This window comes from Bos taurus, chromosome 2, assembly GCF_002263795.3.
Source record: "Bos taurus isolate L1 Dominette 01449 registration number 42190680 breed Hereford chromosome 2, ARS-UCD2.0, whole genome shotgun sequence".
NCBI classification, from domain to species: Eukaryota; Metazoa; Chordata; class Mammalia; order Artiodactyla; family Bovidae; genus Bos; species Bos taurus.
The window spans coordinates 89409877-89437662 of record NC_037329.1 but is presented as its reverse complement, the minus strand read 5'-3'; the positions used below and the strand labels follow the sequence as shown (position 1 = coordinate 89437662).

General features: G+C 41.4%; 1 protein-coding gene and 1 long non-coding RNA gene across 3 annotated transcripts in view; one reads left to right on the top strand and one right to left on the bottom strand.

Moving 5' to 3' along the window:
• The window catches only part of AOX2 (aldehyde oxidase 2), a 77859-nt gene that overhangs the window by 6592 nt on the left and 43481 nt on the right, over window positions 1-27786 (bottom strand). For both annotated transcript variants that reach the window (XM_059875094.1, NM_001281918.1), the window contains exons 23-34: window positions 27215-27302; window positions 24702-24788; window positions 24324-24515; window positions 21816-22043; window positions 18226-18321; window positions 15278-15406; window positions 13480-13554; window positions 12689-12741; window positions 11041-11155; window positions 8112-8177; window positions 7813-8001; window positions 7364-7531 (exon numbers count right to left, since the gene is read on the bottom strand). In XM_059875094.1, coding sequence (XP_059731077.1) covers window positions 7364-7531; window positions 7813-8001; window positions 8112-8177; window positions 11041-11155; window positions 12689-12741; window positions 13480-13554; window positions 15278-15406; window positions 18226-18321; window positions 21816-22043; window positions 24324-24515; window positions 24702-24788; window positions 27215-27302 — 1486 coding nt within the window. The remainder of the gene's footprint in view (window positions 1-7363; window positions 7532-7812; window positions 8002-8111; window positions 8178-11040; window positions 11156-12688; window positions 12742-13479; window positions 13555-15277; window positions 15407-18225; window positions 18322-21815; window positions 22044-24323; window positions 24516-24701; window positions 24789-27214; window positions 27303-27786) is intronic.
• On the top strand, window positions 1712-7652 carry LOC112442951 (uncharacterized). The gene is made up of 2 exons (XR_003031170.2): window positions 1712-2009; window positions 7389-7652. It is a non-coding gene; the product is annotated as an uncharacterized lncRNA (long non-coding RNA).

The window sequence follows — 27786 nt, the reverse complement described above, 5'->3', positions numbered from 1 at the left end:
CTATATTTCCCTGTGCTGTACAATATATTTTTGTTGCTTATTTATTTTATATTGGGTTGTTATTACGGGAAAACCCAAGTGAACTTTTTGGCCAACCCAATACATAGTAGCTTGTATCTTTAAAAAAAAATTTTTTGACTGTACCAGACAGCATGTGGGGTCTTTATTCCCTAATCAGGGATTGAACCCACACCTCCTGCATTTAGGATTGTGGAGTCTTAACCACTGGACCCCCAGGGAAGTCCAGTAGTTTTTTTGTATCTTTTAATTTTAATACTCCTCCCTCCTGCCCTCTCTGAACTGGTTATGTTTTAGGTTTTCAAAGTGGAGAAGGTAAAGGTCTTCAGAAAAAAGACATTTGCCAACTTTATAGAATTACAGGGCAGGACAAATTCTAGAAAGCATAATTTTTCTAATTTTTAAGATTGTGGCTTCCTTCATGTCTCTGAATCATAAAGTTGTTTTTTTAATGAAATTGTTTCTAAGGAAAGTCCTAATTTGAAAGTGTTGATTAGGCATTTTCTGTATACCTTTAAAGGAAATGTCCTCTTTTTTTCCTTGTCCTATTTTAAATGACTTTACAAAATACATTTCCCAAGAATTACAATTTTCTCTCTCCCATCACTAAAAAGGAAATTTTGTATAGGAATGATATTTCTGATGGTGTCTGTTTGAGCCAGGCTGCTCTGTTGAGCTCAGAGCAGAAACTAACACCAGCAACACTGTTCTGACCAGGAGGGAACCCCCTGAGAAAGGGCCCATGGATAAGAGCAACAATTAACTACTGTAAGCAAGGTAACCATACTCGTCATATACATTTTTTTTTGTCATACTGGTCAAAAAAATTTTTCATATGATTATTCAATTTGTAGAACTTTTTACAACAAAAATGCTCCAGGGACTTCCCTGGTGGTCCAGTGGTTAAGACTCCATGCTACCAATGCAGAGGGCATGGGTTTGATTCCTGGTCCAGGAACCAAGGTCCCTTTTGGCCGCTGGGTGCAGACGAAAGATTTTTAAAAAAAGCTCCAGGCTTCTTACCAATGCCTGCTTCTCACTGATGCTTAAAGCCAGTTATCCATGAAAGTGGCTGCTAAGTGTTAAGGGCTGTTTTTTTTTTTTTTCCTGCCCTCAGCAGGTCAGCTTGATTTAATGTGGAAAGTCTTTTTAAGCCTCTGGGAGAGGCATATTTTGAAAAAAGGTCATTAGCAGTTATGGATATTTGGTGGAGACCAGAACTGTAATATTTACGTAGTGACTTGTATTCACACAGTATTTTTACATGCATTATTTTACTTAATTCCAAAGGAAAAATACAGAATGTTTAACCATCATTTCTGTTGAAGAAGTAGCTATACACTGGTTTTTATTTACCTTGTGGTTATAAGAAAGTTATTAAAAGAAGAGATCTGGGACTTTCCAATGCTCATGTTCTAGTATACAGACCTTCCGACTGTCTCACCTTCTTACTTGTAGAACAAATTGTCTTTTGACAAAAGTATTCACAGACCAAATACAAAAAGTATCAGTATCTGTTTCTAAAAAAAATTGGTTTCATAGTACAGTGTTGTATGCCAGTGTGAATCCTTACATATGTCAACTAAAAAGCTACATTGTAGTTGGAGCAAATGTATTGGGTTGTCCAAAAATTTCGTTTGGTGACATCTCACAGAAAAACCCGAACAAACTTTTTGAAAAACCTGAAGAAACTTTTGGGCCATCTCAATAAATTCTAATGCAGGTTCAAATTTGCTCTACTGTGCCAAAAAAACTGGTCAAGAGCCAAGCTATAAGAATTTTAGGAGGCCTGCTGTGTGAATGAACAACAGTTTCTAAAGATCTAAAGCAGTAGATCTGCATTGTGATAGAGGCTAGTTGCTAGGAAACTGCTGACTGGATAAGAACTATTCAGGTTTCACCCAAAGATGTGAAGATAGAGTGGCTTGACCACATATTTCTATTTCTTTTATCTCTCTGCCATGGAAAACAACAGCTGCAGCCTTTCAGTTGTAAGTTTTTTGCTACCAGGGAGGCAAGATCAGAACTGCCCCAGGGCATTTGCACTGGCTATTCTCTGCCTGGAATACACCCTTACCAGCTTCATGCTTGTTCCTCCACTTCATTTAGGCCTCAGATCAAACATGAATACTCCAGAGAAAGCTTCTTTAATAATCTAAAATAATCTATCACATGCTAGCCGCCTACTCTTCTGTTTTGTGTGACAATATTTATCACCACCTGAAATTATTTTGTGTATTTCTTTACTTGTTGACTGTCTGGTTTTACCAATAGAATGTAGGATCCATGTGGCAGAGACTGACTATCTCAGTGTTTTTTTTAGTTCCGAGCAGTGCTTGGCACATGGAAAGGGCTGAGTAAGTATGCTAGATGAATGAATGGATTGTAGGATGAATGATCAAAGCTGGGCTTCATCTCTTACGCCTTTGACTGTAAGAAAAGGTTAAGGTTAAGTTACAAAAGTTTGTCCCATTGACACTCAGGGATAACCCAGAGTTGGGCAAGCACTTATACTTTACAGCAATTATCTTCCCTCTCTGCTATGCTGTAAACAGCTAGAGAGAGGTGCCTGTGAGTCTAGTTCACCACTATACTCCTGAACCTCAAACTGTGGAAGAAGGGAAATATCATTTAATTTCTTGAATTTAAATAAGACATGAAAGGTAAGGAGGGGGATTAGCTGAGTGAGGAAAAGCAAGAAGATGATTCCAAGCAGCAGGAAGAGCTGGTGGAGGCCTCTGTCCTTGACATGTGGAACAGACAGATGAAAGCAAGTGTAGCTGAGGTAGAGAGACAAGACGAGGTAGGGTACCTCGTGCGGCTGGAGAAGTGGGGGAGTGCTGGCCAGGCTGAACTCTGCAGGTTTATAGGCTTGGCAGGGCAACATAAACAGCTTTATCTTTATCGTAAGAGTGATGGGAAATTTCTCACCTTGTGTACATGCTAGGAGGACATGATCATGTTTGTCATACCACACATCTCTGGTGGCAGTGGGTGTAGGGAGACCAGTTACAAGGCTGCTTTGACCCAGGCTAGAGAGATGGAAGTTGGACTTAGAGTCTCTAGAAAGTAAGCTTCTTGAAGGTAGAGATCACTCTCTGTTTGATTCACTGCTGTATTCTCAGCACCTAGATTAATGCCAGGCATGTATTAGATCCTCAATAAATGTTTAATGCATGAATGACATAGTGGTTAGACATGAAGTCAATAGAAATGGAGGAAAATAAACTGACCTCATGTATACTTGAATCAATGGGAAGACAGCCCTTTTCAAATCCTTGACAAGACTTGGGTGATCCAACAGTTTCTCTGTTCTAGCCTACAGACCAGTTATGAGGTCTGTAACTGGTCTGCAACCTAGAAACCTGCAGAGTCCAGGGTGCAAAGCACTGACTCATTAGAAAAGACCCTGATGCTGGGAAAGATTGAGGGCAAGAGGAGAAGGGAGCAACACAGGATGAGATGGTTGGATGGCATCTGATGGCAGCTGACTCAATGGACATGAGTTCAAGCAAACTCAGGGAAAAAGTGAAGGACAGAGAGGCCTGGCATGCTGCAGTTCATGGGGTCACAAAAAGTTGGACATTATTTAGTGACTGAACAACAACAGGAACATGACTGATGGAAGAGATTGTTGGGGGCTCAAACTGACAGGGTGTGATGAGGGACTAGCTACTGAGTATGAGAAAGAGAAATGTTGAGCTAAGTCCAAGGTTTCCGGTTTGTGTTACTATATGGATGGAGGAATACTGACATTTCCTGGGACAGGAAGTGGCAGTAGAATCTATATTCGTGTGTTTCTTGTTCCCTTTGTTAAACTGAGAACCAGGACTTCCTCCTCGCTGTCTCTTTCAGGAGGCTCCACTCAAGTCTGGCTCTAATTGTTCTCTCTCTGCTGACCTACAGTTGAGGAGGTTTGTAGGCTAGAAGAGAGAAACCATTGGGTCACCCAAGTCTTGTCAAGAATTTGAAGAAGGCTGTATTCTCATTGATTCAGATATATGTGAGGTCAGTGGAATTGCTAGGAATATTGAGGGTTGGATAAGAATGAAAGATAAATGGTCTTTCTCAACATGTTCTAAGTAACCTTAATAACAGGAGGGTTGGTATTAAGAAGTTAAAACTTCTGCCCTGTTCCTGCCTCTAAAACTTGTTCCAGTGGCTATAAATAAAGATGATAAGTTTGGAGGATAAACAATTTTTGCCAGGTATTTTCTCTTTGGGTTTAAGCAACTATATTTTTTGAGTGACGTTGCATGGGAAAATGATCTTCTCAATCCAGATTTCTTGTGAATGCAGGCTCAACCGAGTCACTCCCCATTATACTATTCAAATATTTTAAAATATTTATATTAGGGATATCCCGATTTTGTAAAATGAGTATATAAATAGGATATATATATATACAAACCTATATGAATATGTATAACATTCACTTTGCTATACAGCAGAAACTGACAGAACATTGTAAGCAAACTAAACTACAATAAAACTTTAAATAAATAAAAAACCCTATATGATTTAAAATGTGGTTAAAAGTGTGCATATGTGTGTATTTATAAATATATATACACATAACCCAAATGGTTATGTTATGGTTATTATGGTTATTTTTGGTTAGCAGGATTAGGGCTGATTTTAACTTTAATCTTATTCTTTTCAGCATTTTCTAGTTTTTCCATAATGGACATATGTGACTTTTATGAAGATAAAAATACTTGTTATGCAAATGAGGTTTGTAATATGAAATATAGATTATAATATAAGGTGATATTTAGAATGAGTATTTTCCTGTGGTCATGTATGGATGTGAGAGTTGGACTATGAAGAAGGCTGAGCGCCAAAGAATTGATGCTTTTGAACTGTGGTGTTGGAGAAGACTCTTGTGAGTCCCTTGGACTGCAAGGAGATCCAACCAGTCCATTCTGAAGAAGATCAGCCCTGGGAGTTCTTTGGAAGGAATGATGCTAAAGCTGAAACTCCAGTACTTTGGCCACCTCATGCGAAGAGTTTACTCATTGGAAAAGACTCTGATGCTGGGAGGGATTGGGGGGGCAAGAGGAGAAGGGGACAACAGAGGATGAGATGGCTGGATGGCATCACCGACTCGATGGACGTGAGTCTGAGTGAACTCCGGGAGTTGGTGAGGGACAGGGAGGCCTGGCGTGCTGCGATTCATGGGGTCGCAAAGAGTCGGACACGACTGAGCGACTGATCTGATCTCTGATTTTAATACTCATTCTAAAATACTTATATTTTAGAAAATGAGAGGTCACTCTCACATTGACTGTGATCATTTAGTTGATGGGTGTACAAATCAGTACATGCTTTATATCCATGAAGACATTTATTAATCTTACCATGAAACCATCAGATTTGGGAGAAAATGTGGCCTCCTTACATGGGCCAGGTAGCTGACAGGCTGAGTTTCAAATGGTGAATGAAATTAAAGTGATTCACATTTTATCATTGCATGTGACGGAGTGACTGCCAGACAACTGGACTATTAAAAGCGGCCTGAAGTCTTGGAAATGAAGAAATTCATTTTCTAAAAGCTGGGACATTTGAAGGCTGAACATGTTCAACCATGCAAGAAAGGAAGATTAGTATCTTCTGTTGTGTTTTTTTGGTTACCCGAATCTGCCCCATTTCAGAAAAGGATATTTATTACTGCAAAAGGTGATGGAGGACTTCTGTTTAAGGGTCAGAAATGCTTGTGCTTTTGGGAGTGGAGGTCACATGATTCTGCAGTTTCGTGTCATTGGTGCTGTTGCGAATGGGCAGACATGGCTCTCCAGGCCTGAACAGCCCAGAGGAGTCCCTGCGGTGAAGGAGGGTGGGGTCTCTGGCCTTGACCATCTGAGCAGGGACTGGCCTGAGGCAGATGATTGGAATTCTTTCTGTGGACAGTGCAATTGGCTGAGGGTCAGCCTGAGGGGCAAAACCATCTCTGGGAGACGGAGGGAAATCCAGGATGGTCAGTATTATTGGAGTCCATGAAATGCTGAGTCAGATTTGGAGATGGGGAGAGGACTGGATCACGCAGGGGAAGGGAATGAGTAGTTATGAAACATTCCTTTAAGTAATATTCCTAAATCCTGAGTCACTTTGTTCTTTCACTCTATGGCTGGCTGTTTTAAGGAGGTCAGTTAAGTATTTGGGTTTCCTTTAATATAGTTATGAAAACACACATTTCTTTTAAGAAGTAGAGAATCAGTTCTTTTCTCTCTAGGAGGCAGTTATTACTTCTTTGGAGCCAGATGGTCTGGGCTTGAGTCTTGACCTTGGGTAAATTACTATACCTCAGTTTCCTCAATAGTAACATGAAGAAAATCATAGTAGTTACCTGATAGAGTTGTAGGAATGAGTAGTGAGATAATCTGTAAAATATCTAGTCAGTGTGAACTACCATTACTGTTGATGTAAGGAAGCTATGAGGAAATCAGTGCAGGGTGGAACCAATGACCCACCCACTACTGAGTGTCTGCCCCAGCCAGCAGGCTGGCGTTGCTGTGTGCACATGTGTATAGCAGATGGCTCCCAAATCCTCACCCCTGGGCTGGGAGGCACTGCTATGAAATGAAATGAAGTGGAGAAGCATCAGCGGGACATGAGACCACATGTTTCCTGAATAAAAGACAGACTGGGTGTACTCTGTGTTTGTACAGAGGACGTGGAAAGTGACATTATCAAATACTTCTCCTTGACCTGGGTTATTTTTTGTGTATTTGTTTTTGTTGAAGAATTGGATAGATTTGGTAGGATAGAGGGAGGGAATATTTAGAATGGTTTGGTGAAAATGGTCTGTTGTTTCATATTTAGCTATTTGTTTCTGAAGCACCATAAATTATCCTACTTAAAGATTGCCCATGGGGTGGGGTGGGAGGGAGGTTCAAGAGGGAGGGGACATATGTATACCTATGGCTGATTCATGTTGATGTATGGCAAAAACCAACACAATATTTAAAGCAATTATCCTTCAATTAAAAATAAATAAATTTAAAAACAGAAAAAAAAAAAGGTTGCCCAGATGATTAAGTTACATAACAGATAGGGAAATGCTTTTCATAAAGTTTAAATTACTACATATACTAAAAGGTATTTGTGTGATTATTTTTATCATCTTATACTTGATGAGCTTGTATCTTATAATGTGCTCTTATAATTTGATGATAATTTACCCAAGTAAATTATATATAATTTATAATATAACATATATTTTGTATCATAAATTTTTTATAATGTATATATAAGATTTATATATAATCTTATAATTTACCTGAGTAGTCTAAGATTCAAGATACAGAAAAATCACCTTTTAGGAAAATAAACAGTAATTCCATACCATTTCTGTGAACCGATCTGCACAGGCCATTCGAACCCATTCTGGAGTCGCTGGGCTCTTCACTGTGAAATCCTCAGCTATGTCTCTTTCTTTGCGAGCTGCAGCCACAGCATCAGTGATGGCAAAGAACACGGATGACCCCAGGAACATCCCAGACTCCCCCAGGCCCTGCAAGGAAGAACATTTGTTTTAGAGGCTTCTACACTAGACCATCAGCCACTGTAGGTGAAGGGCAGGTCTTTTTCACCAACTCCTAGCACAGCATCTTACATAAAATAATTTTCAATAATTGTTTGTTGACTGACTGACTGAGTGAAGCTTGCATACTCTTAGAAATTCTAGCATCACTTAAAATGTAAAAATCCTGTGTGGGTTAACTAGTTGTTCTACAGGAAAGGTAGTGTGTGTTTTTAAAAGCACATTGTGTAGTTGTAGGTTTGAATGCTTACCTTGGATGAATAGATGGTTAGTGGAGTTTGTGATGATGGCAACAAGGAGACATTAAATTCCTCTGGGACATCGCTGATGGTTGGAATTTTGTACTCATCTGGGCCTCGAGAGTACAGGACACCTTCTGGGGAATATTTCAGCTCTTCAGTGGTATAAAGGCCCATTCCCTGAATAAACGCACCTTCAATCTGAAGAGGGAAAATGCCAAGCTCTGATATTATGTGCTTTTCAGAAGGCCTTTACCGACCCCACAATGACTCTCAAAAAGAGGCATCCATCCAGGTGGGGCAGCACCTACCTGCCCAATATCGATGGCCGGATTTAGACTGCAGCAGGCATCCATGACGATGTCTGTTCTGATTTTCTGCCAAAATTAAAATTCAGTTCAGTTCAGTTGCTCAGTCATGTCTGACTCTTTGCAACCTCATGAACCGCAGCACGCCAGGCCTCCCTGTCCATCACCAACTCCTGGAGTCCACCCAAACCCATGTCCATCGAGTCAGTGATGCCATCCAACCGTCTCATCCTCTGTTGTCCCCTTCTCCTCCTGCCTTCAATCTTTCCCAGCATCAGGGTCTTTTCCAATGAGTCAGTTTTTCTCATCAGGTGGCCAAAGTATTGGAGTTGCAGCTTCAACATCAGTCCCTCCAATGAACACCCAGGACCAATTTCCTTTAGGATAGACTGGTTGGATCTCCTTGCAGTCCAAGGGACTCTCAAGAGTCTTCTCCAACACCACAGTTCAAAAGCATCAATTCTTCAGCACTCAGCTTTCTTCACAGTCCAACTCTCACATCCATATATGACCACTGGAAAAACCATAGCTTTGACTAGACGGACCTTTGTTGGCAAAGTAATGTCTCTGCTTTTGAATATGCTATCTAGGTTGGTCATAACTTTCTTTCCAAGGAGTAAGCGTCTTTTAATTTCATGGCTGCAATCACCATCTGCAGTGATTTTGGAGTCCCCAAAAATAAAGTCTGACATTGTTTCCACTGTTCCCCATCTATTTGCCATGAAGTGATGGGACTGGGATGCCATGATCTTAGTTTTCTGAATGTTGAGCTTTAAGCCAACTTTTTCACTCTCCTCTTTCACTTTCATCAAGAGGCTCTTTAGTTCTTCACTTTCTGCCATAAGGGTGGTGTCATCTGTATATCTGAGGTTACTGATATTTCTCCCGGCAATCTTGATTCCAGCTTGTGCTTCCTCCAGCCCAGCATGTCTCATGATGTGCTCTGCATGTAAGTTAAATAAGCAGGGTGACAATATACAGCCTTGATGTACTCCTTTTCCTATTTGGAACCAGTCTGTTGTTCCATGTCCAGTTCTAACTATTGCTTCCTGACTTGCATATAGGTTTCTCAAGAGGCCCTGACCCTAAAAACTTGAATTAAAAATACTATTTTAGGGTTTATTCAAATGGTTCCAATTTATTCCAGGACTCTTGCTAGTTGATTAGCACTACATGGAACCCCATCAACATTAGAGGTGGTAAGACATCTACTAAGCTCTTCAAATTTAGTGCTAGGAGGACTGTTGATGATCTCAGAAGGTCTTCCGTTTTCATAGTTTTGGTTTATCTTAAGTGACTTTAAAGTCCATGATATGTGGGTGTGTCTGGGTATCACTTAGTAAATAAATGAGCCCGATTATCCATCAGATTCTGAAGCTGGATTTGTAATTAAAATCATGAGCTCATCTAAGCCTCATAATGGTTTGCTATAGGTGGTATTGTTGCCATTTTACTGAGGAAATCATGTAGCCACAGTGGCATGTATGAATTTGGGGATTTGTAAGATCTTCCGTTTATTAAGGGTAACTGTTGAGACCAATTTACTTCCTTCCCTGAGAAACATCACACTAATCTGGCCCTTGTGTTGTGTTATTGGGCACGTGCACACAGATTGTGGAGACGCCACACAAAGCCCTGCGTGCCTGTGATCCATCTCAGGAATATCTCTGGTACTACTGATCTCAGTACTACCTTGGGATAATTGACTTTGGGGAGATATCACATCACTATATGCTTTTAAAGCATTTACTCAAGACAGTTTACTAAATTACCTAGTCAGATAGATAACTTGATATCAATAACCTCAGATATGCAGATGGCAGCTTGTACACACTTATGACAGCAAAAAGGAACTAAAGAGCCTCTTGATGAAATTGAAAGAGGAGAGTGAAAAAATGGCTTAAAACTCAACATTCAGAAAACTAAGATCATGGCATCCAGTCCCATTACTTCATGGCAAATAGATGGGAAAACAATGGAAGCAGTGGCAGACTTAATTTTTTTGGTCTCCAAAATCACTGCAGATGGTGACTGCAGCCATGAATTTAAAAGACACTTGCTCCTTGAAAGAAAAGCTATGACCAACCTGGACAGCATATTAAAAAGCAGAGACATTACTTTTCTGACAAAGGTCCATAGTCAAAGCTGTGGTTTTTCCTGTGGTCATGTATGGATGTGAGAGTTGGACCATAAAGAAAGCTGAGGGCCGAAGAATTGATGCTTTTGAACTGTGGTGTTGGAGAAGACTCTTGAGAGTCCCTTGGACTGCAAGGAGATCCAACCAGTCCATCCTAAAGGAAATCAGTCCTGAATATTCATTGAAAGGACTGATGCTGAAGCTGAAACTCCAATAATTTGGCCACCTGATGTGAAGAACTGACTCCTTGGAAAAGACCCTGATGCTGGGAAAGAGTGAAGGCAGGAGGAGAAGGGGATGACTGAGGATGAGATGGTTGGATGGCATCACCGACTCAATGAACATGAGTTTGAACAAGCTCTGGGAATTGGTGATGGACAGGCAAGCCTGGAGTGCTGCAGTCCACGGGGTTGCAAAGAGTAGGGCACGACTGAGCGACGCGACTAAACTGAACTGAAATAGATAAATTGACCTTCCTTTAGGAATAGATCCTTTTTTTCACAGAAAAAACAAAACAAAACCCCCAAACCCCACAAAACTTTGGAATGTAATTTTGTCTGAAATAGAATAAAAAATTTAATGCATTTTAGGCTGTCATGAGCAATTCTTTCTCAACTACCTCTTTTTGAGTGGAAATTTAGGATAAAGCTGAATCTCTCGACATTCCCGTGTAATTGAAAGAATCTTGTTCTTATTGTACAAGTATTACATAATGAAAGGGGGCTATTAATGTAAACACATTTTGTTGTTGTTGTCGTTCTAACTTGCCAAGAGGAAACCTGTCAAATGACTTACTTTGTGAGCTCCTGTCAGGCAGTCAATTTCAACCTCAGAACAGGCAGCTCCATAGACATAGTAGGGGAAAGGGTCTCCCTCTCCCTTCTCCCAGTCCATGAAGGCCTTGTAGCCCCTGATGGAAGAAATAAAGTCCTTTAGCTTGGGAGGGGGGTGCAAACAATATTGATTTGTTTTAAAAGTTACCAAAATTTTCATTAGCATTTTATTTGATTGATGTTGATTGTGACCGCCTTTTAAGCTCAATTAAACTGCTACCTGTGTTTGCAATCTAGCTTGTTACAGGAACCCTAACATTTGCCTCCATTTTTAAAGAGGAAATGCTTTGTGCTCAAGTTAGGATGCCAAAAAAGGAGAAACCAACAAACTATTTCACTTGCTCCGGACCTCACTGTATCTTGAGGAATTAAGATTTGAGTTTTAGATCTGCACACTGAAAACCTCAATTGATTTTATTAGGATTCCCAGAATCCGGGAAGTGACTGCTACGCTGCTAGGCCTTTTTAGTCGTGTCTGACTCTTTGTGAGGGACCCCTAGATTGTGCTAACTGAACTCATAAGGAACTGATGGTAATACAGGGCTGGTGAAAAAGGGCAGGTAATTCAATGTGTTGTTAATGGAAGATGGACCCAGCTAGAGGGCTGATCTACCCTTTTGTTGGGTAGATGAAATCAGGAATTTGGAACTCATTATGTACAGGGCATTGGGCTGGCTGTTACCTCCTTTCTTCATGAGATTTTCTGTGTGTGTGTGTGTGTGTTAGTTTGTTTCATTTGATTGTAAAACTAATGTCAATACTTCCTGCATTTGACAATCCGCTCTCCTCTGTGTGTGTGCTTCCCTGGTGGTTCAGCAGTAAAGAATCTGCCTGCAACGCAGGAGACACAGGAAATGCTGGTTGGATTCCTGGGTTGGAAAGATCTCCTGGAGGACGGCATGGCAACCCACTTCAGCATTCTTGCCTGGAGAATCTCATGGACTGAGAAACCTGGAGGGCTACTGTCCATAGGGTTGCAAAGAGTTGGACGTGACTGAAGCGACTGAGCACTCACATATGCTCCTTTTCGTGTTTTGTTTAATTAACATGCATCTACTGAGGGCCTTCACTGCCAGCCACTGCACCAATGATGAGTGGTGATCACCATCCTATCCGTCTCTCCATCTCTCTTGCTTTGTTACCAGTAATAGAGCCCATTCAAAATTTTTTCTCTTCAGCGGATACACTAACAATTTCCTTCTGATTGAGTTCAGAAGTCAAATTAAGCATCTTATCCATCTCTCTTGCCCAGAAAGGAGCTTCAAAATAGAAAGGTTTTATGATAAAGGGAAGGAGATTTGTAAAACTGAGTTGCAACTTATTTCTAATGGTATCTTCTTACTACTCATGGTAAGGAATAGTAAATAATGATTAGATGTTACAATTCATATTCGTTTATTTATTTTTACAAATTAGGGATATTTTTATTATCTACTATTTCTTTGAACATAGCTCAAAGGCCTATGTGAAATCATGGAATTTGGAGCCTAGAGGGAACCTTAAGGACCACAAAATAAAAATTTATTTTACAAATGAGGGAACTGAGGCCCAGAGTGATTTGATGGCCTCATATTTTCTTAGCCAGGTCAAGGCATTATTGTAATTTTTACCTGAAGTATCCAGTAGCTGAAAGACTGATTCTTTGTTCAAAAGCAGCTTCTATCTGCAGAATGGGCATATTTAGTCAGAATAAGATAAACATACCATCTGAGAGGGGAAAATGAAAATATTCTATACACCAAAATTGACATTTGAAAATTGTTACTGGTGCTTTGTTACCAATAATAGGACCTATCCTAATATTTTTGCTCCTCAGCTGGTATACTAACAATCTCCTTCTGACTGAGTTCAGAAATCTAAATTAAGCAAATAAAATGGAATCTTGCTGCACATCATGATATAGGGGCTTAGTTCTCAAGGTATTTACAGCTTCATTTCTAAGTGTTAGAACTCTAGCCAATGTGTGTGCCAGTGTGAGATAATTGTTTTAATGAAATAAGATATAGGACATTGTAAAGTTGGATGAAGCAAGTCATTTCCCCTGAGGCATATTCACAGTTAGGCTTTTTTGTTTTCTTCCTCCCTACTTAAAGCATCACCTTTTTATGGCTTAGGAAGGCTCAGTCTTTTCCTCTTTCTTATTTAGGAAGAGAGAGTAAGTCTCTGGTAATTCTTCACACACTTGTGTTCCTCCTCTCAGCAATGCTGTTTCCTGTGCTCTGACCCCACTAATGCCTGGGATAGTTCACAAAGCAGCCATCTCAGCCTGGTAATCCCACCCTCTCCCACATCCACCTGCTCCTAGGACTGAGTCTACATGGGGCAGCTATGCACTACCATAGCACTCTCAGCACTGGTGTGGACTACTTTCTCATTTGTAGTGACGGAGTGGAACACTTACCCATTCTTCCCAGGTACCTTCTGGATTTTTCTTAATGATGGGCTCAAGGCGTTTCAGAAGGATCTGACAAGCATTCTTAAAGGAGTAAAGAAGTGAATGCTCATTAGAGAAGACTGGAGGTTAGGATTTGAAAGAATATTGAAAGAATTTGAAAATAATTTGAAAGAATATTGGTGGATAATTGACCAGTTCAGTGAATGCTTATGAAGTGTTTGACACTGACACAGTGGGAACTCAGGGATGGTATCACACCACTCCTGACCTTGAGGAGAGTATCTTTTATAGAGAGTGCTTTCTCTTCCTCATTCATTTCCTGTGAAAATATGGGCTCAGTTGAATTTCTACTTTCAGATCCCCTTTCTAAGAATATTCATGTTCTTAATTCCTTCTCCGTTTTTTTCTAACCCTAACCTTCTTTCATATTTTTTAGCCATTACGATCAGTGGAACAAAATTATTTTCATTCAAATTTGTGCTTTTCAGTCTATAACAATGATATGCCAGTATCCCTCTGGGTCTGAAATATTGTTCAACTCTCTGTCTGTCCTTTTATCCCTCTGTCTGTTCATCCATCCACCACCAAACTACTTCAGTTAAGGCATTGGCTTTGAGTGTGAAGTGAGAAAATAAATTTGTTTTTGTAATAAGCTAGATCGACAAAGTTTCTGATTCTTGATACAGAAACCTAAAACCCTAGAAGACAAATGCATAGTTTGGGCTGACACCCACCATACACACTGAGCAGTTCTTGCTTTGTGTTTGATTCTACCTAAAATTGGATCTCATGAATTTGAGGTTTCCCAACTTGTTCTGAGCAAAATGAGTCTATTTTTTGAGTCTTGGAGATGTCTCCACAATGATAAGATGGATTTGAAAGTGGTCTCTTTTGGTAGCATAATTGCAGTGTCCTGGGAGTAAGGACATATGTCTCCCCTCAATGTCCCAGTGGAAAAAGTGGACAGTTTATAACAGAAACATGAAAAATAGATATTACTTCAAAAATATATGCAGTAAGATCTTTGAATTAAGAAATATGAAGTCATCATTCTATTCTGAATTAGTGAAGATTTATCTTTTTATACATCATTTAGTAAAATAAGTACAAAGAAAAAGGAAGTACTGAGGTAGAATTCTTACTGATGCAGAAACTTTAATTGCAGCATGTCTACCTGGCTGGGCTTCTGCTTGCCTACCTGCCTGTAAGAACTTGCTTACAGGAAACTTGCACAGGTCTGCATTATGCAGTACCCAGATTTCTTCTTTCTGTATCTCCCAGGGACAGAGACTGTTTGCCAACATCTACTCCTCCATAGAGCTGGGCCTATGGATCCCCACTGCTCTAAGTTTCCCCAGCCTCCCTTGTTGTTGGACTTTGCCTGAGGCTGTTCTGCTAATGCATGCTGAGGGGAAGTGACTTGTATTCCTCCCGGGTTTTCCCCCATGCTCTTTTCCTTCTCTGGCTCACTCCAGTGATGACACTCTGGGCAATCTTGAAAGCCACATGTTGAAGATGGAGGAACTGCCATCATTCTGGGTGCTCAAATGACCAAATATTCCTTCTGCAGTATTATACACACACAAAAAAAGAACTTTTGTTGTGTTGGAGTCATTATATTCTGGGTCTATTTGTCATCTCAGTTTGGGTCCAACTAACACACTCTCCAGGCATTTTGGTGATCCCAAGCCTACATTCTGTGACACAGATGACTTCTCTGAAGCCAACCACTGTGCCTGTATCCAGTTACGAAAACCAGAGATGTGGAGAAAGCACCCAGGGAAAGACAGACAGAAGGAAGCACCTGCACGGCTTTGCCATTGATATCTGCTCCGACGGATGCTGCTGTAGCGATTGTATTAGGCACCATGGCGGTACTTGTTTCACAGATGTGCAAGTGAGACATGGGTATTTTTAATTCACGGCTGGCCACCTATGAGAAAAAGAAATAATTTTAAACCTGGTAAGACCTTCTTTTTAAGACTTGAGTCATTCTTTTTCTTAGTTAAAATTTTATTTTTATTACATCCACAATATCCTCTAAAGCCTAACATAATGCATTTATAACAATTAAAACCACTTTTTAGTAAGACCTCATGCTAATTTTTGAAGCGTTTTCTTGGTAATATTCCACAGCAGTTCTTCAATTCAAATTTAGTGTACTTAGGATGTTAAGGATTTCCTATTTTCTAAATTTTGCATGTGTAGAGAATAGGCCAAGTTGAGATTATTCAGATTAACTTGGTGACGGTGGCAGGAAGAGAGATAGAAATTAAATTGATTGATTCAGAGTTTGGTCTTAAGTCTGTTGGTACCGGTATCAGATGAACTTGGAAGGACTGTGAGGGCCTGTCTCGCCCTAGTTCCCACCTTCAGTTCAGTGCTTTTAAAAAATATGTATTATTTCATTGTGGCACATCAGACCTTTGGTTGCAGCACGCAAACTCTTAGTAGCAGCATGTATGGAGTCTTAGCCACTGGACCACCGGGGAAGTGCCCCCAGTTTAACTTTAGCTTCCTCCTTCTTTTCTTCTGGGGCTCCCCAGGTGGTGCAGGGTTGAAGAATTCATCTGCTAATGCAGGAGATGCAAAAGACTCCAGTTCAATTCTTGGATTGGGAAGATCCTCTGGAGGAGGAAATGGCAACCCACTCCAGTATTCTTGCCTGGGAAATCCCATGGACAGAGGAGCCTGGGGGGCTACAGTCCATGGGGTCGCAAAGAGTCAGACAAGACTGAGCTCATATGTCATGTCACTCTTTTTTTCTATTTGTTTCCACCTGATTATACTCCTCTAGTGTGTGCTGTTCAGTCTTCCTTTTCTGTTATTTTCGTTCCAGTTTCTCTAGCGGACACATATGGCAATGAAGATGTTTAACCAAGAAGAAATGAGAAAGAAAGAGAGGTAAGGAAGAAAAAAACGTTATTTTGGCTGATATTATTTTTTAGTTTTTGCAAAAAGGCTTTTTCTAAATGTCTGCAGGTATGAACCTATTCATACTTGCTAATCTTCAAACTAATATTATTCAGGACTGAATTTTTCCAGAAAGATGCAAAATGAGAAAAAAAAGGGGACAATTTGATTAATTCTTGGTGATGAAAATCCAAAAGGAATTTATTGGTTCACACACCTGGGAAGGATGGAGGAGTTAGTGTCATGTATATCTGTGTCTAGGGGCTTTGTGGTCTCATTCAGTTCCCCTCACAGTCTTTCACAGTCTTTCTATGATAATGGCCATGTTATTTCCAACCGTAGATGAGTTTCATCTTTGGCACAGAATTGCCCCTAACAACTCCTGGCCTAAGCACAGTGGCTAAGCAACCACAAGGGAAAAATAGTTCCTTTCTCCTGGCATCTACACAGCACCCCAGGAAAGGATGCTGATTAGATTTGCTCGGCCATGTCTTTTTCCCAGACCGATCTCTGCAGCCAGCAGGGTTCAGGAACCATGCCTGGCCAGACCAGGGGCCTATGTCTATATCTGTGGCAGGTGTTGAGGCAAGGAGGGGGATGAGGTTAAAAGGTAACAGAATTGAGGTGTCCTTCAAAACTACATAGAGTTTGGGAGAGGTATTCCAAAGGAGCTGAGGGACTGAATGGTCAAAAGTTGCAGATGTGCACTATAACAATCTAGTAAATTATACATAAATCCCTATTAGCTCAGCTGGTAAAGAATCCGCCTGCAATGCACGAGACCCTGGTTCGATCCCCAGGTTAGAAAGATCTCCTGGAGAAAGGATAGGCTACCCACTCTAGTATTCTTGGGCTTCCCTGGTGACTCAGACAGTAAAGAATCTGCCTGCAATGCGGGACACCTGGGTTCTGAGTTCGATCCTTGAATAGGGAAGATCCTCTGGAGAAGGGAATAGCTACCCACTCCAGTATTCTTGCCTAGAAAATTCCAATGGACAGAGGAGCCTGGCATGCCACAGTCCATGGGATCGTGAAGAGTCTGAGACATGACTGACTGACTTTCAGTTTCACAGTTAAATTTATTCAATTTAAAGTATTATTTTTTCTTTCTTTTGGGGCTATGTCTTCCTACTTTGTATATATGTGTGTGTGTTACATATCTTTTAAAAATTATAGGATGATGACAGTTGATGAACTATTTGTCCCTGATGGTCAAAACAATATATTAGCCACCCAATATTATTGTCCAGACTTTAAAAATTATACATACTGGTCTCAAAATAGAAAAGTTGAGAAACCTCCCACTCTGGATAAACCTGCATGTGTACCCACAACAGTGCTGTCAATTCAGTTCAGTCGCTCAGTCATGTCCGACTCTTTGCGACCCCATGGACTGCAGCACGCCAGGCCTCCCTGTCCATCACCAACTCCTGGAGCTTGCTCAAACTCATGTCCATCGAGTCGGTGATGCCATCCAACCACCTCATCCTCTGTCGTCCCCTTCTCCTCCTGCCATCAATCTTTCCCAGCATCAGGGTCTTTTCCAAGGAGTCAGTTCTTCGCATCAGGTGGCCAAAGTACTGAGTGCTCTGCAGGCCCACCAATGGTGTTTTCACTAAGAACCACCTCCGTCCATAAACCCTGGCCAAGCTCCAGGAATGTTTGTACACGTGTTGATTTCTACCACCTCTGCCATTCTAGCTGGCATGTAAGAAGTTTTTCAACTCAATAGTCAAGATCTTAGGGTGCACGTACAGGGGGTTGTCATTAACTCTAAAATTAGTGCCAAAAGTCAGTCATGTCAACAGTGTATAGAGAGATGAATTTTATTTCCCTCACCTGCAGCATTTTGGTGTGAATACCTTGTCCCAGTTCGTTGCCTCCATGTGTGACCAATACAGACCCGTCAGTGTAAATATGAACCAGCGCAGCTGCCTAGAGAAACAACACAGAAGGTACAACTTAGTGCAAGTCAGCGTTTAGGGAGGTTCAGTGTCAGAACTGAGATGGTGAGACGCCAAGCTCACAGAGTGGCGAGGGTCAGAGAGATAGCTTTCCTGGTAGGACACTGAAGTGCTAAAGTCGCCCATAAAGAACATTCCTACTGAGCCTGGTTTCAGTGGGAGCCCCTTTGGATACCTTGGGAGTTGTGAGTATTGGTTCCAACTATTTGAAAGCCTCTTCTCCACTTCGATTCTCTGGCTGACCACTCAGCCAGCTTCTGAAACATTGCAGGTTTGCACAGATTACGTGCCAACCTGTGCTCAGCTCGGTGTGTAGAGATGAATAAGATGTGGTTCTTCCTCAAGTAGCTCACAGTGTAGTGGGAGGACAGGCTGGAGAGTGAGTCATTGTGAGCAATGTTCTGTGAGATAATGGACATGGCAGAGGGGCCCTGGGAGAGCAGATCCAGATGCTTCTGTGGAGCCTGGGAACATGCTGTGCTCATACTCAGTCACTCAGTTGCAACCCTATGGACTGTAGCCTGCTGGCTCCTCTGTCCATGGGGTTCTCCAGGCAAGAATACTGGAGTGAGTTGCTATGCCCTCTTCCAGAGCCTCTTCCCCACCCAAGGATCTAACCTGCATCTTCTGTGGCTTCTGCATTGACAGGCAGATTCCTTACCACTGAGCCCGGGAAGGGTGCCCCTAAATGACCACTGAATGGAATCAGAGGGAAGAGGGGTTCACCACTGGGTAAGGTGGGCAAAAGATCCCCACTGTGTGTCAGGGAAAACTGGCTCCTGACTACAGTATGAGGACCTTTGGGATTTGGTCTCTAGAACTTTCCCAGATTCAGCTCTGTCTTTTCCCTCCTTGTCTCCAAGCCTGACAACTGCTCCTTGCCGACCTGTGTTCTTGCTGATGTGGTTCTCTCTTCCTGGCCTCTTCCCTGGCCTTCAGACCTCCGGCCTGTTCTGTGAAAATGTCCCTGAACCCTTCTTATTCCCCCTGGGAAGGATCAGTCACCCCTCCTTGGCACTTCCTCTTATGGGGGTGCACTGGGTTGAATAGTGTCCCTGCCTATACCCCCAATTCATGTCCACCTGGAACCTCAGAATGTAACCTTGTTTGGAAACAGAGTCTGTAAAGGTGTAATTAGTCAAGATGAGGTCATACTGGATTAGAAAATGAAAAAAACGTGAAAGTGTTAGTCACTCAGTTATGTCCAACTCTTTGCAACTCCGTGGACTGTAGCCTGCCAGGCCCCTCTGTCCATGGAATTCTCCAGGCAAGAATATTGGAGTGGGTAGCCATTCCCTTCTCCAGGGGAATCTTCCCCACCCAGGGATTGAAACTGAGCTTCCCACATGGCAGGCAGATTCTTTACTGTCTGAGCCACTACAGACACCCATTCTGGATGAGGGTGGACCCTACATTCATTGAGTAGTGTCCTCATAAGAAGGTCACGTGAAGATGGAGGCAGAGACTGGAGTTCTGCAGCCACAAGCCAAGAAACTCCAGGAACCCCCAGAAGCTGGAGGAGGCAAGAAAGGAGTCTTCCCTGGAGCCTTCAGAAGGCCTTGCTGACACCTGGAGTTTGCAGTTCTAGCCCCTAGAACTGAGAGAACAAACGTGTCATTTTAAGCCACCAAGCTCGTGGTTCTTTGTTACAGCAGCCATGGGAAATGAACACTAGCATGACAGGCTCTTCTCTGAGTGTCTCTCAGAGAAGGGAGCCCTGGTCTGGCTCATCTCCGAGTGCTGTAGAGAACTCTGAGCAGGTCTGAATCACAGAGACGCTAAATGTTTATTTGTTAAACTGGACGAATGGAAATGTGGCATTTTCCTTTCCAGGAGGAGGAGGAATTGGGACTTTAATCTGTTCATGTCTGGAGATGCCCAGAGGCCCAGGGTGGCTTGGAGCAGCTCCAGAGCACTGAAGCTTGTGGGTGCTAATAATAGTACTTATTCACTGTGGGCCCATTGACTCTGAGGACAGTGCTTCTCATACCTAATTGAGAGAGTGAGTGTTCCAGCTTTGTGAGTCATCAGCTGACCTGGAATAACACACTTCAACTCCCAAGCAGATGATTCTCGGGTGCCTCAATTTAGAACTCTGTGGGGAAGCTGGAGGCCTTTCAAATGGAGACAGTCAGTGCTTGATTGAAAGCTGTTTTTTTTTTTTTGTAGCAAGATGAGAAATTTGCTTGCATGGATGATGGTAGAGAGTAGGATATGGGGGCCACACAAGTGAGAGGAGATGTAGTATAATAAAAAATAAATATGAAGCACAAGGATATATTATACAATATGGGGAATATAGCCAATATTTTATAGTAACTATAAATGGAGTGTAACTTTTCATATTGTGAATCATTATACTGTATACCTGTTAAGTATTGTGCAGCAACTATACTTCAAAAAAAAAAAAAAATAATCCCCCTCGCCCCAAAACTGTAGTCTTTGGCCCTGGTTCTTGGTACAGAACTCTTAAAACCCTTGGAATTTATTGTCTTCTATATGCTCATGGGATGATTCATGGAGGGAATCTAAATAATTTCAAAATGGGTGCTCATTACTACAAAAATCAACCACACACAGTCAGAGGGTGCCGTCTCTCAGCCTTGTCTCCCAGTCTCCAGGGAGGGGAGAGCAACTGGAGATTGAGTTCAGCCACCAATGGTCAATAATGTAATCAACCATACCTATGTAATGAATCCATTACCCTTCCTTGCCAAATGTCAGGGCTCTGGGAGCTTCTGGGTTGGTGAACACATCCACAAGCTGGAGGGGGCATGCCTGGACAGAGAGAGTATGTTCGCTTGGCCCTTGATCTTTGGGGTCTGTGCTAACTCTGGGTAGTTAGTGCCAGAACTGAATTGCTGGACACCCAGTTGGTGTCGGGGAATTGATGGAGAAAAGACAACACTTAGTGTCAGAGAGGAAAACCATACTGGCAGCTATCTAGGATCATTTATGCTCCATTGATTGATACAGTCCAGACTTGTAGATGTAACAGTTAGCCTCCTCCTGCCTCTTTGGACCTTGTGGGCTCCTGTACCCCTTTTCAAAAGTACAAATTTATTTTTTGGCTGCTGGGCATATGGTATCTTAGTTCCCCCACTGGGGATCAAACCTGGACCCCCTGCATTGGAAGCACAGAGTCTTAACCACCAGATTACAGGAATCACTTAGCCACAGGAAGTTCCTACTCCTGTTTCCTATTTGAATAGTGGGGGTTCAGTGGGGCCACTGCCCCATCTCGGCAGTTTTGCTGCTGTGGCTCTCATGCTTGCGGCTGCTGTTTTCTGCCATTGAGGTGTTTTTCTACTGTGCTGTGTTGAAAGTGCTTGCAGGTGGGGGACTGCTCACTTCTCCCAGGTGCTGGGGGAGGGGCTCAGTGGCCCAGGGAAATGTGACGCTCTCCCCAAGTCAGAGCCAAGTGTGTCCAACAGGAGGGTTACCACCCACACATACAAGCTTCACCTGATGATAGCTTGTTGCAGCAAAGCCGACTGAAAATTTCATGGGAATCACCGCAATGCCTCTTTTCTTCCAGTAGTTCTTCTTATTGAACTCTTCCACTTGCTTTCTTCTGTTGTGAAAGGAAGACACGTCCAGACATTCGTTCCAACATCTTATCAGGCTCTCAGGGTTGAACGCTTGTTTGTAGATGGCTTTATCAACTGTTCGGTACATGTTTTTCTCCCTAATCTGAAGTGAGTGAGAAATGGAATCATTAGCGGAGAAGGCAATGGCACCCTACTCCAGTACTCTTGCCTGGAGAATCCCATGGACAGAGGCTCCTGGTAGGCTGCAGTCCATGGGGTCACTAGGAGTCAGACACCACTGAGCAACTTCACTTTCACTTTCATGCATTGGAGAAGGAAATGGCAACCCACTCCAGTGTTCTTGCCTGGAGAATCCCAGGGACGGGGGAGCCTGGTGGGCTGCTATCTCTGGGGTCGCACAGAGTCGGACACGACTGAAGCGACTTAGCAGCAGCAGTTATGATAAGACAGAAAGTGATTGTGAAATAGAGATTTGAAAAGCCTCCCCACTAAAGCACTTCGGTGGGGGGAGAAGACAGGATTTTTGTTTCTTTTTCTTTGAGCTCAGTCTTTGTTTTTATAGAAATAATGAAGCATGATTTCTTCTCTTCAAGGCATCAATCAGGGTTTCTGTCTCCTTAAAGTGGAGAGTAGAGGTAGTGACTGATCTGTGAAGGGCAGTGGGATGAAGGGGCTGGAGGAGGAAGAGTATCCTTTTTTTTCACAGTTCAAAGGGTGGAGAAGAGTTAGTAGACAGTATGTTAAAGCAAGGATTTATTGTCATAACGAAGACTTGTTTTGCTAGAGAGGGAGAACAGTGTACCTACTGACAAATAGCAGATCTTTTCTAAGCCTTCCAATTGCCTTTGGAATGTGTGGTCAAATCTTTAAAAAATGTATTTAAATATGGGTGTGTCATGTCCTGGAAACTTGCAACATCTGACAAAGAAGCAGGGGAGCCCACTGAGATATGCTCAAGGTTTTTCATCATCCCCAATCACTCTAATGATAAAGGAGTTACGATTAATAGCAGTTACACTGGAATACTACCGGTTTATAGAAACAAATATTTTCATGAATGCTAACTCATTTAATTCTTGTGGGAGCTCTGTGAGGTCATATTGTCCTCATTTTGTAGATAAAGAAATGGAGCCACAATGAAGCTGCCTCTCATTGTTCAAGTGTTCCACTGGCCCAGATGACCTTTCATTCTCTGTGCTATTATTCTTCAAGGCCACCCCAGTGTCATCTTCTCCAGGAAGTTCTGCTCCATACCCCTCCACCAAGCCAGTGTGACGTTTGTCTCCTTTGTATCCACAGAACACTTTATGTGACTTCTCTTGGGATAACCATCATCTCTCTTGTTCAATATTTAGGCATTCCACTGTGCATAAGAAGTACCCCCAACAATTACAATTCACAGACCTGGTGGTCCTCCCTGTTGCATTTAAAGACAAAGAGGTTCAAAGCCATGGAGAGCCTTGCTGCAGCAGAGGGTCTCTATTGGGGGATACAGGGGATAGAAGTGGAAAAAGTAGGCTGGGATTTGCTTGGAATGCGTGAGGAGTTGGAAAAGTATTATCAACAATTATCTCACTTGTCAGTGGCTGCCTCTCTTTGGTCTGGCATATTGTACATATTATGAACACTTTAGGATCTTGCACAAAATAGTATTTTTGGAGGGCATTCTTTTGGCAGTATCTCTCACAAGTTTTCAAGTGCACCAGCAATTCCACTTCTCTAAGTTTATTGTACAGATATACACAACGAGGCAAAGATATAACCTTGGTACATTTGTACCAGTACCAATTAAATAGCAAAACTGGTTAAGAAACTGAATATGTACCAATAGTGCAGTGTCTAAATAAATTTAGATACATAATAGTACTATTCAGTCACGAAAAGGAATGAAGTAGTTCATTCTACTAGCATGGGAAGATGGCCAGGCGTACTGTCAAGTAGAAAAGGTAAGGGGCAGAATTCTGTGTTTATTATAGTCTCATTTTGAAAATAAGCATATAAGTGCAGCTATCCATCATATGTTAATGTTTATGTATGTAGAAATACAGATGGGTGGGTAAACAGAGAAAGAGCTAGGACAGTAAACACAGAACTGTTAACAATGGTCACCCTCAACCAATAGGGATGGGGATAAAAAAGAAGGATGTTTACTTTTCACTTTAATAACTTCAGTATGGCTTGAATTTTAAAAAGAGTAATTCCTTTTGTACAAATTAAAACAAGAAAGGAAGGAAATAAATTGTTGCAAAAAGAGGAAGGCCAATATGTGGAGGTGAACTCTTTTAGATAGCCCTTAATTTACCTTGAGTTCTGAGCCAGGTCTAATTTGTGTGGCTCTTCTGGGGTATTTCCTTGGGTAGCTGGTTTCCTACCTCATCTGATTCTTCAATAGCCTTGGTTATGACTTCGATTTCTACCTTACCTTTTCTGGCGGAAGGCCACATTTGGCTGCCACAGCTGTGATGCATGATTCTGTTACCAGGGTTCCTTGGGGGAAGCCAAATCCTCGAAAGGCCGTGTTGGATGGTAAATTTGTCAGGCATGCACGGCCCCGGAACCTGAGGTTGCGGATTTTATATGCATTTTCCAGCTTCAAGATAAGAAATTCTGTTACCTAAAGTAAAAGGAGATATTTACATATACCGGACAACATTTTTTCCTTGTCTCTAAAAGTCAGTTACAGTGTTGAACTGCTTGTGGAACGAGGTAAGTATTTGAAGAAACTGCTCCACAAAGACTCATATAGAAATTCTGCATTCTGTTCACAAACCAGGACAGTCCTGGTTTCTGATATACGTACCAGCTCTGAGTCATCCAACGTGCACCCTCCGTTAATGAAGCACTCGATGTCTAGAGCTTTGATTCGCCCGTTGTTCATGAATCCCACCTGTCACCAAATGATGGACATTTTACGATATGTTTGGAATTTAGTGCTAAGTTTGCTCCTCCATGGGCAGGACTGAAGACAGGCCACTCCCATTTGCTCTGTGGTGGACTACGTCTGGATAGTCTCTCGTTTTTCAGTGCTTGGCAGACAAAGACCTCCTCTGACCTGAATTTTGCTGAGCCCTTTTCTTTCACCGTGTAATTTTCTGGTTTCACAGTCAGTATGGAATTCTAAAATCCTTGCTTGTCTCCCAGCACTTAATTGCTACCCGCTTCTTCCTTGTTCTTGGAAGATTCTCCTCACTTTTTACTGATTTTCCTTCTAATTTAGTCTTTGGTTTTCCGCCTTGTGGAAAAGTCTCTGGGATTCCAGAGTGTGTCGGAAGGAATAGAAGTGCCTCTTGTTATGAGAAAGCCTTGGAGATTGGGGAATGGACACAGGAGGGACTGCCCTCATCTTACTGAACTGGTGAAGCACTTTGTCACTCTGGAAAGATGGCATGAATATGAGCTGCTGTTACTACCAGGACTCACTGAGTGCACCTCGTATTTTTCTGAAGTTGCCACTCCCTTCCTCCCACCTAGACCATTTTGTTTGCACAGCCCAGAATGAAAAGAAAAATTACCACTTCCTAATGTAGTTCCACCAAGAAAGAATTGGCCGTGGTTCCTTTGCCTTTTTGAAAACAGGGATAAATACGTCGATGGAACCATTAACCTATATGGGGCCACTTATATATTCATACTACAAGGGAAATTTTGGATAACAAATCAGAGAAGTTAGGAAATGGAGCAAAGTGTACAAGTTCAGAATTTATGGTAATTTTGACAAATGCTAGGCTGAAGTTTTCATGAAGGAAGGCTTGCTAAGCAAAGCAGTACCATAAGTGAGGGAGCAGAGGGATTCTGAAACTGTTCAGTATAAACTTTTCAAGGATTTTGGAAGGGCCTATGCACACATAGTCATCTATTATGCTAGTCTATGAATAGTTCTGAATAACCAAGCAAAACTTTGAGGATACATACACATACACATTATAATATTGGAAGCAAAATTATATTTAAAAATAAAACTTTTTTTCAAAAAGTCTGTTTTTTAAAATTATATTTTATATTACTATAATTACCAAAATATTTATAGTCTAGAACCCTCTTAATAAGTACTAGTACTAAAACAGTCTCATAACTATGGTATAATTGAAGCCTGATTTATAATCCAGCCCAAACCAAAGAACTCAACAGCTACCATAACACCAACTCCCACAATCCCAGAGGGTGCCTTCACATTGCTCTTGGGCCTAGAGGATAATAAGAGTTGTGAGTATTCATTTATTTTTTATTTGAAGGTGAAAAAAAAGGTTTAATGGCCAACTATGGTCTTTTCCTCTCTAATTATAAAAATTACTAATATCAGTGGAAGAAATAAAATTGTGCTGTGCTATGGAAAGCTGTGGTTTAGTCACAGGGAATAGAATAATTTAGTAATCTAAAGCAACAACAGAATCAGACAGAAAAATCTAGCTACGTGTATGCTGTGTGTGCTAAGTTGCTTCAGTTGTGTCTGACTCTTCGTGAAACTACAGACTATAGCCTGCCAGACTCCTCTGTTCACAGGATTCTCCAGGCAAGAATACTGGAATGGTTTGCCATGCTCTCTTTCAGGGGATCTTCCTGACCCAGCAATTGAACCTGTGTCTCCTATGTCTCCTGCAATGGCAGGTGGGTTCTTTACCACTAGCACCATCTGGGAAGCCCATGTGTATGCCATAAGCAATTCCCAAATAAAGCATGTTTGATATGGGAACAATTACATTAGATCTGTCCTAACAACTCAGCTACAAATTTGAAGTATTGTTGTCAACCAGATCCCAGCAATTATTTATCACAGTGTTTGTGCTATAGTTGCACAAAAATACAAAGGATGTAATTTGAGACAATTTTAAATTATTTCACTAGTTAGTGGATTCTTTTTCCTATTTGAAAAGAGCTTTTTGTGACACTCATAACCATTTGGTGGGACCACTTGTAAAAAATGATTTTGCAGTTAAATTGGTCAAATTATCTCCAAACATCTGTATTGTAAAATAATATTTTTATCATCAAGAAGCTTTGGTATAACAAATGTCTGAAGTTTTATTTATTTATTTATTTTTTGTCTTTGAGGAATCACTAACATAAATCCTGTTCCTTAAATAGTGTTTTTATCATTATTGGAAACTGTATTTTTTATCATTTAGCTTCTTCATAATTTTATAATAGATTTACTAAAAGCTCCTCACAAAACGTTATGAGTATTCAAATACACATTTTAATATTGTAGATGTTAAGATGATTGTTTTTAGAATTTGGCAAAATAAAAATAATAGGAAAGGGTAAAACCATTCAAATAAAATGAGGTACTTTAGTATTTTCCTCTTTAATACTTACTTTATATTTTCCAAATAATGGGTGTCTTCCCCCAGTTATTAACATATCATCTTCACGATCAAGAACAAGACGGATGGGGTGACCAGTTCTAAAGAAAACAAATTTTAGATTCGTCTTCCATCCCACCCATCCATTCATCCATCTACTCATCTACCATCCACCTACATATTTATCCATTCTCTCATTTAACTATCTACCCTCCCATCTATCCACCCTCCCACTCATATGTACAAGCATTCATTTAACCATCCACCCATCACTTATATATTCACTGAGTGCATACGGTGTGCTAGGCACTGATACGAATTGATGTATGACCAAATCACTATTACCTCTATGTTCTAGAACTCAGTGTTTGGAGATCTAGCCAAAAAAGATTAATGTCACATGTCAGTTAACTTGTGTTCTTATGCTTCCAATGTGACTCTCACCCAGATCTATTCTTTTTTCATATCCCTGCCACTAGTTACCGGAGAAGGCAATGGCACCCCACTCCAGTACTCTTGCCTGGAAAATCCCATGGACGGAGGAGCCTGGTGGGCTGCCATCCATGGGGTCGCTAAGAGTTGGAC